Below are 9323 nucleotides of genomic sequence, written 5' to 3'. Positions count from 1 at the left end.
GACGAAACGCCTCAAGAAAGCAACACGTAGCAGATTTGATCTTGCAAGATGACCTTTCTCGTCTCGCCCATTCTGCCGACGAAGGCGTTGCTGGTAAGCGAGTCCTTTGACTGTAACGACGCATTCGGTCACGGCACCTTCCAGAAGCGGTTGATGCTGCTCTGCGCTTTAGGCGCGTTTTTTGGCGAACAGCCATGCCTTGGCGTTCTCGCTGATCTCGAGAAGCGTGGACTACAGATGCAAGCAGCCGACGCCGCAATCCAACATGTCGGCAGTTGAAGAAGCGGACCGATGCCTCGTCTACGAAGCGGAAGGCAACGTATCTCGCGCGGTGCCGTGCCGTGAGTGGGAGTACGACGTCGAGCGGGCGAGGACGACCGTCGTGAGCGCGTGGAACCTGGTGTGCCAGAGAAAGCTGCTCATCGCCGTCATGTCGGTGGTTCAGAACTCGGGCGCCGCAGTGTTCGCCCTGGTGGCTGGGTACGTGGCGGACAGCATCGGCCGAGCGCCCGTCCTTGTCGCGGCGGCTCTAGTGCTCCTGGTCTCGGCAAGTGCGAGCTGCCTTTCCGGCGACTACGTGACGCACGCAGCACTCAAGTTCTTCAGCGCGGGAAGCTCCACCTTGACCCTGATTTTTTCGGCAATTTCTCTTTTCGAGGTGACCACCCACAACAACAGACCGCTGCACGTGGCCGTGAGCGGAACGCTCGGTCTGCTGGCTTCCGACGTCTGGTATTTCTTCATGCTGCAATGGAGCCTCAGGTGGGATCTCGAACTGGCCACATTCATCCTTCCGGCCCTGTTGCTGCTGCCGGCTTACCTCTCGGTCTACGAGTCACCCCGCTGGCTGGTCGCTGCCGGGCAGTGCCAGCGAGCGGAAGGCGTCGTTCTGGCCGCTGCCAACACCAATCACTTTCCCCTGCCCAGCTCGGCGTGCCTGCTGGACAAAGTGAAGGCAGACATGAACCGCAGCGCGGATCGCCGGGAGACCATTGTCGACGCACTGCTGAGCGGCATCTCCATCCGGCAGCGTGCCCTCATCATGTTCGGCTCCTTCTTCTCGAACGCGTTCGCGCTGTACGTCGTCGTGTACACCAATGAGCGGCGGAGCATGCCGTGGCAGCCGTACACCTCGTTCTTCTTCAACTTCACGGGCTACGTGATCATGCATCTGCTCATCAGGAAGGTCACGATGCTCACCGTGATCGTCTCGCTGTTCGCGGCGCTCTGCGTGGTCCAGTGCCTGTTCATCTTGAACGTCACTGCGGGAGAATCGGCGGTTGTCACCGAGGCACTGACCGAAGTGCACGTGGCCTTCTACTACACCGGCGGTATCGTCTGCTTCGTCTACGTCCTGGAGCTCTTCCCGACGGCCCTGCGCGCTACGGCCATCGGTTGGGCGTACGCCTGCGGCCGCTTCGGAGCGGTTTCCGCCATGCTCTCCCTTCTGCTCAAGAACATCGGCCGCGAGAACGTGGCTTTTATAGCGGCGGAGTTTATCCTGTTCGTTTCACTGTTGACGCTGCGCAGCCTTCCGCCCGCCACCACGGTCGAGTGCACCAAGATGGCGTCCAAGCGCTCCTCGCTAGCGAGCAAGCAGAACATCGAGCGCATGAAGAACACACTTGCCACGGTGCAGGCGGACGGGGGCAGCAAAAAAAGCAAGATCGGCTCCGAGGGCAGCAAGACGCCGTCTTCCGTGCGAGGTGGCCGCTCCCGCCGCGCCAAGGCCAAGCAGTAGACGTCGTACGATCTACAAGGTTTCGTGAGCATCGCTGCCCAAGCTGTGAATTATGCTTCGACGTCGTCTACGAGCAGTCGCCATTGTATGAGATCCATTCAAATGACACGATTTTTTGCTTTATTTTGAGTGCTATAGCTAACCAGACTCGTAATTTTGCTTCCATATATATGTTTTTTGGTAGAGCTGAGTACACGATAATTTAAACATTTTCTCGTTTGTTTGTGCATTTCCTTTATTGAGCCAGTCGGCTATATCGAAAGTTAGTGATGTGCAGGTGCTTCTTTTTGGTGTCATCGTCATCTACAGTGACCCAGAAAAATGCAGTTTTCACCGAAAAACAGAAGTAGGCGGTCTATTGTGCCTATACACATGGGCGTCCGGAGGGGGGTGCAAGGGGGGGGGGCGGCTGCCACCCCCCCCCCTGGAATTTCGGATAATATCTTTCTATGCAGTAGCAATAAGCTGCACACGTTCGTTAGCACACAAAAGGTCCGCATATCCGTGTGAAAGGGCCTTCAGGATTGCCAGCCAACTCTGCACGTTATTACATATTATTGACTAACCTTGCCGGTCAAGTCACGGTAGTGAACCCCCCTCCCCCCCCTGGAAATATTTCTGCGGACGCCCTTGCCTATACATGTATGAAAAATGCACTGTACAAGAGTATTTCAGTGCAAGGTAAGCCTTATAACCTCCGACGGCCGCCATTTTGCCATGGCGTGTGTGACGTCATGTGCTGCATGCAGCGGAGCCGTCGTCTCCTACCATAGTTTAAGCCGCTGAAAATCCTTCACTTTCAATGTCAAGCTGGAAAAAAAATGAAATAGCTCGATTTCACGCGCAGCTGACCCCGGAACAAAATCGTTCGCCGGAATGCAGACGCTCGCACTGCAAGCAGCTTGTAACGTCACGGCTCGCGAGTGCCCCAGTGTTGCTGAACTCTCGGCCGCTCACATGTTTGTAAAAATATTCAAATATAAATTAAGCGCTCAACCAAGTGCGCTAAAATTTCGCCAGCTTGTTTGTGAACGAACACTGATAATTAACAAACATAACACACAATATGGTCTAAAATTAGGTGTCATGCCTCCTTTAGTTCCGAGAGAACGATTCTAATCGGAAGCAGTAACTCTGCCGATGTTGATAATAGAGAGCTCAACATTAGGTGGGGTGTTATGCGAACTTCGTGGCTAGGGATGCAGCGGACACGACGTGGAACACCTGTGACATTCCAATTTCTTTATATCGCATTCATTGCCTCGCCGTTGAGGCGAAACTATGCTTTCTTTCTTGTTTTTGTTCGGGCTTGCAGCTTATGTCGCTTCAACTTTATCCAATAATATTGGTTGAAGTCACATTAAAGAGATGTAGGGGCGGATCCAGGGACCTTCTTTTTTTTACAGTGAAAGCTGTTATGAGATCAGAACAAGGACCGTTTTTGGCGCCGTAGTTGTCCGCCGCCGCCGCCGGTGTCCGTAACCACTATCGCGCGAAATAAAAAAAGCCGGCAGACCCCACGCATTGTGGGAATCGATGTAATGCGAAGCAGCCAGCAAAGAGCTGCATACATCGTCTTGTATGTCATTGAGGAAAATGCGTGTCATGGTTTTCATGTTAACTCCTATTATTTATGTTCGTCACACAGTAACGTCGCGCAATACCAACTTCGGGGTCGATCAAGCTAGAGAAACGGCCGCCAGCGCACCATGAGCGTGGCACGTAAGTCATGCTGTACATGACACGTGTGTCATGACTTTCATGTTAACTCGTGTTATTTATGTTCGTCACACAGTCACGTCGCAAGATACCAATTTTGGTGTATATCAAGCTATCGAAACGGCCGCCAGCGCACCATGAGCGTGGCACGTAAATCATGCTGTACATGACATGCGTGTCATGATTTTCATGTTAACTCGTGTTATTTATATTCGTCACATAGTCACGTCGGAAGAGACCAATTTTGGTGTATATAAATCTAGCGAACGGGCCGCCAGCGCTCCATGAGCGTGGCACGTAAGTCATGCTGTACATGAGATGCGTGTCATGATTGTCATGTTAACTCGTGTTATTTATGTTCGTCACACAGTCACGTCACAAGATACCAATTTTGGTGTATATCAAGCTAGCGAAACGGCCGCCAGCGCACCATGAGCGTAGCATGTAAATCATGCTGTACATGACATGCGTGTCATGATTTTCATGTTATGACTTGTCATTTATGTTCGTCGTACAGTCATGTTACGCCATACCAATTTTGGTGCACATTCGATTAACCAAGCGACCACGGGAGCACAAAGTCGTAGGCGAAACGGCCGCCAGCGCACCATGAGCGTAGCATGTAAATCATGCTGTACATGACATGCGTGTCATGATTTTCATGTTATGACTTGTCATTTATGTTCGTCGTACAGTCATGTTACGCCATACCAATTTTGGTGCACATTCGATTAACCAAGCGACCACGGGAGCACAAAGTCGTAGGCGGCTAGATAGATAGATAGATAGATAGATAGATAGATAGATAGATAGATAGATAGATAGATAGATAGATAGATAGATAGATAGATAGATAGATAGATAGATAGATAGATAGATAGATAGATAGATAGATAGATAGATACGCTCTAAGTCGCAGAAATTCGCTAAGAAATGCTTCGCATTTAAAAAACGTTTAGCGGCGTCGTTTAGCGGCGCTCCGTAACATGAGCGCGGACATCACGTTGAAAGCTTGAAACATCCCTCTTGCCCTCACCACGAGACAACCGCGCGAGCAGACAGCGGAAGGCCAAGGTTCTCCTTGCGCAAATATAAGAAGAAGCGAGCGAGCCCGCCGACGACTTTTAAATGCGCCTGTCATGCTCATAGCGCCATCTCGCTGGTAATGAAGAAACGCTTATAAGCGCCGGCCATCTCTGAGTCCGTCCAGCGGCAAAGAGTGTGTATATAACGCTCGCCGCTAGCTACGTGGAGGACCTGCATTCCGTGGCGTAGTGGCTAGCGCCGCTCGCTGCGGAGCAAGAGGTCCCTGGTTCGATTCCGCGCTTCGGGAGCATTTTTCTGAATTATTTTTCTTGGGGCCTTTTATATATATATATACATACCTATACATATACGGTGCATGACGGCGGCGACGGCCAAATTCAGCCGAGACTGTCCATATAATTGCTATCGCAATAAAACTAAATAAGAAAAAATATCCGGGCTGGAACGAGGTTCGAACCTGGGCCCTCCGCGTGGGAACCTAGTATTCTACCTCAGAGCCATGCCGGTTTTTTCTTCTCGCTTTATTGCCTGTTATTAGACATGTACATCAAACAATAAGCACATGAGAGAAACGACAAGTTGTGTCTGTCCTACTGGACAGACACAAGTTTAAAATTCCTTGAGCGCTGTCAAGAAATTGAGCGCTGTCCTTGAGCGCTGTCGTACCCTCGACAACCACTCAGGTACGAACTCCTGAGCTTTCCGCAGTTCCACAAACTTGGTCATACACTCACGAAAATACATCCGTGCGGGCCGTGCATCTGGATCGCAATAAAATCCCGCCATATGAGCCCGCCATAAACAGTGAAGGCCATTTAGCATAATCAAGTCAAAGGGGAGTCCCTCTTCGTCATTTACTGGCAGAAATCTTATACCATGTGGATCTAACGGTAAATCCTTCTTTATCGTCCTTTGAAGTACATCCCAAAAATAAACTCCTTCCCAGCAATGTAAGAAAACGTGGTCTATAGTTTCCGGTTTTTTTTTTTTTTTTTTTTTTACAAATGAGGCCCCCAAGGTAAGAAAAGACCACGGTCTTCTTGAATTGCCTTGACAGATAATGTACCTGTGTGAAGCTTAAAAAAGAAAGACTTCGCGGCAGGAGCCACTTGCGTTTTCTTCACCCTCTTAAGCACATCTTGCCCTTGACCTCCACTGGTACAGAGGTACAGGTAGAACAGCATCACATACATCTTTGTACAGCTTTTTACGTGTCACTGAAAACAGATACTCATTAGAAAATCTAACAGATAAAAAGCGTACACTTAGAATAACCTCCTTAAAGGGGTGGTGCCATCAAATTTCGAGGCTATAACAAGCCTGTTGTGGGTTTCCTCTGTATGCAAGGACATTGCACACGAATGGTCGGACAAAGCAAACGTTTAGAATATATTTTAATTCACTTCCAAAGTGTACCTAAATGCTCATTCTCCCGATCGAAACCCATTGCTAGCGCGCCAACAGTGACGTATATCTGTAGGATGGGCAACGAAAGTTGTAGTGACGTCACACCAAATCTGCTGTAGTAACGTGAGCAGGGTGTCGGAACGAAATGTTTTTCGTTTCGGTTTTAGTTTCGTTCCACCGCAAAAAGTTCCGTTCCGTTTCTGTTCCGGAGCGAAAAAAAAAATGTTCCGTAACGGTTCGTAACGGTTTTTTTCTGCGAAAATGTGAAGTTAAGATAATCATTAAAAAAACATTAGATAGAGTTACTTGCCCTCCACTTAAAAAAGTGGGACAGGGGTAAAACACGTTCTTCAGAGGAGCGGGAGTAACTTTACCACGAATTCCTACCAACTAGCACAAACCAGTATACACTTTAAAGTCATAGTACTTATTTTCTCAAACGTCAATTACGATTTTTTTAGCGGGCTCAATGCTTTGTGTCAAGGGAGTGAGCACGATCTCAGAAGCAGCACGTCATTGAGTGTACTATCTGATGTGCGAGACCACTGTTCTTATAAAAGCATCGCCAGGTCTGCGCGGAACACGCAGCAGTCACAGCGAAAGCTGTAAGAGCGGCCTTTCTAGAGCCCGCTGTAGACTCTTGGGGCAACTAATGCAAGTACCCATGCAAGGTACCCACTACGCCAGAAATCATCGTAATTTTTCTGAAGTAGCGAAGCACCCACTATGCCATTTTTTCGTCATTTTTCGGAGAATCGTGGTACCCGCTACATATCTCTAAGGCATTATGTGGACTTCGTGCTGTGGCTGATGACGATGAACAATTATGACTGAGCCCTTTGTAACGGGTTGGAAGCATTCAACGACCGACTCGTTGCGCAATTCGCATTGTGTGACGCCAGTTTGTTATTTTACTCTTCTGCACGCCATATTACACATGCTAACACGATTCCTTGCCCGACATGGCGCCAGTATAGAGTATTTTTTCGAAGGATCGAGTTACAAGCACCAGCGTGGCTCCGTGGTGGAATATTCGGCTGCCACACATCCGGTCCTAGAAAGTTGTTTCTGATTTTCTTTTTCCTTATTTCACGCGATAGCAGTTACGGACACCGGCGGCGGCACGCAACTATGGCGCCAAAATCGGACGTCATCTCATAACAGCTTTCGCTGTAACAAACTTCAGTGCCGACAACGCCCTTTCCACGCTCGCCAGCGTGAGAGGCGCGCAAAAGTCCAATAGCGTTAATATTGCCACTGTTTTCGTTGTTCGCACAATTTCAGCATATTTTTGCTTTGGGATTCCTGCCTGAGGTACGCGCTAATACTGTACCCTAGGATATGCATAACTGCTCATGTTGCATGACCTCAGTTGTTCCGGATTGCCAAGTTTTCTCGTGAACCGAAAAACGATTGAAAAAATTTCGGTTTCACTCCGGAACGAAATAATAGATAAAGTTTCGGTTACGTTTTCGTTCCGGTCAGAAATATCGTTTTTTTCGTTTTTCGTTTCTGGTTTTCGTTCCGTTCCGACACCCTGAACGTGAGTGACCTCCGGACCTCCGCCACTTCCGCAACGTACGTACCGGCTGTAATGAACTATAGAATACATTAGTTCACTGTAGTACCGGCAAAGCATCGGTTGCCACATCACCTCCCCAGAGTTTCGATCGCTTCCTGGCTATGTGCGTCACAGCCTTGTGGGTCACGTGACCACGCCTCCTACACTTCTACGTCACTGCCCCAACTCGGCGCCCAGAAACCGAAACCGAAAGTTATCCAAATCAAAAGGCGATATTAAGTTATTTAGCGAGAATACATGAATGTTGGTGCATGCATCATGCTTCCTGGAGCTATAGGAAACGCTTACAGCAAAGGAATGCGCAAGCCACAAATTTGGTGGCACCACCCCCCTTTAAGATACCCGCGACAGCCAACCTCGTCATGTGATTCGTACCAACCACATATCCAGGTAAAGTAGGCCTCAGTCTCAGTTGGCACACCGTACGCAGGAAAGGATAATTTGTATTGCGGAAGACGAGGAACCTGTTACTACTTGGCGTATGCAAAGGTGTGGTAATCCCAACCCTCCCTGTTCACTCGTCTAAACAGATTAGTTCGACTGAATCTCTCCCAATTCGACGTCCAAACGAAAAACTGCGATACGCGATGGAGCTTCTGTATGTTGCCTTGAACAATGCAATACTTGCATGACATACCAAAGTTTTGCGGCAAAGACGGATTGCAAAACAGAAAGGGCTGAGCGTGTCATCAGTGCTGAGCCCCCTCCTCTGGCTTGCTTCAGCTCAGTCACAAAAGCTTTCTGTTAATATTTCGGAAGAATTTTGTAGTATTAGCTACACTTGCCTAGCCGGAGCCAATTTCGCGTGGAGCCTCATGAGCCGTGCTGCACATGCGCGAGGATCAGTGATGTCACACAGCTGGCTCACCGCTCTCTCCGCCACCGCGATCTCACGCGCTCTCCGCCACCGCCGCGCGACTCGCCCCTGCTGGTCTGCGCCTTCGGGAAGAGTGGCGTCGTAGCCACGGCAGACACATTGGCGCCGGCGCGCGCGCGGACTCCACCACCGCCGTGCGCGACTCGCCGCTGCTGGTCATTCTAGAGGAGTGACGTCTAATGGCAGACACACTGGCGCCAGCGCGCGCGCAGCTATTCGCCTTTGTTGTGTAGTCGCTGACACTGCGCTGGAGCCGATTGATAGCGCCTCTGACTGGCGTTTGTATGAGTAGCACCATGGAGAAGGAGAGCGCAAATGCTGCTGAACGGCGCAGAAGAGCCGAGAAGCTTATCTCATTGAATCCCTAAGTAGTTGCCTGGCAATTAGCGGTTCAACGTACGAAGAATGAACAGAAGAAGGCTAATAATCCTAGACAATCTGGAAAGCTAAGAATAATCAGCTGAACCTTTGCTAACGCTACGTATATCCTGGCATAGCCGAGCTAAGCCACTGCAATTTTTTAATTATATAGCAGTGTTGTACACGTTCCTCTAAAACAGGAACGAAAGCTAGTTCCTCGTTCCTTCCCAATATTGGAGCGAGTTCCCGTTACAAGTTCCTGTAATGAGAAAGGAACTCGTTCCAGCTACATTTCGAAAATTGAAACGTGTCGTTACATTAACGTTACATTTGAAGTTTTATTCAAAATATAGTGCCCGTCACTGCCGGATAATTCTGAAGCGAAATAAAGTGAGCAATTTAAAGCTCACATCGAGCTATACAAATTTTACAATTTTGACATCGCCAGCAGCAGGTTATATGCAGATAAAAGGAATCTAAAGAAACCTCCTAGACAGACTTTTTATAGACCACCGGCCATACTACAGACATGTCTAACTGCAACTTTCGTGCTCGTCTATTACAAGTGCAGCACATGAGGCACTTTCCAC

General features: G+C 49.2%; 1 protein-coding gene across 1 annotated transcript; it reads left to right on the top strand.

Moving 5' to 3' along the window:
* Positions 1-265: 265 nt before the first annotated feature.
* On the top strand, positions 266-1741 carry LOC119385446 (solute carrier family 22 member 16). Its single transcript, XM_037652878.1, has one exon. It carries the CDS (start codon positions 266-268, stop codon positions 1739-1741), a length of 1476 nt encoding a protein of 491 aa, XP_037508806.1.
* The last annotated feature ends 7582 nt before the right edge of the window (positions 1742-9323 follow it).

The sequence above is a fragment of the Rhipicephalus sanguineus genome, chromosome 3, assembly GCF_013339695.2.
Source record: "Rhipicephalus sanguineus isolate Rsan-2018 chromosome 3, BIME_Rsan_1.4, whole genome shotgun sequence".
Lineage (NCBI taxonomy): Eukaryota > Metazoa > Arthropoda > Arachnida > Ixodida > Ixodidae > Rhipicephalus > Rhipicephalus sanguineus.
This window is presented reverse-complemented; position numbering and strand designations above follow the sequence as displayed.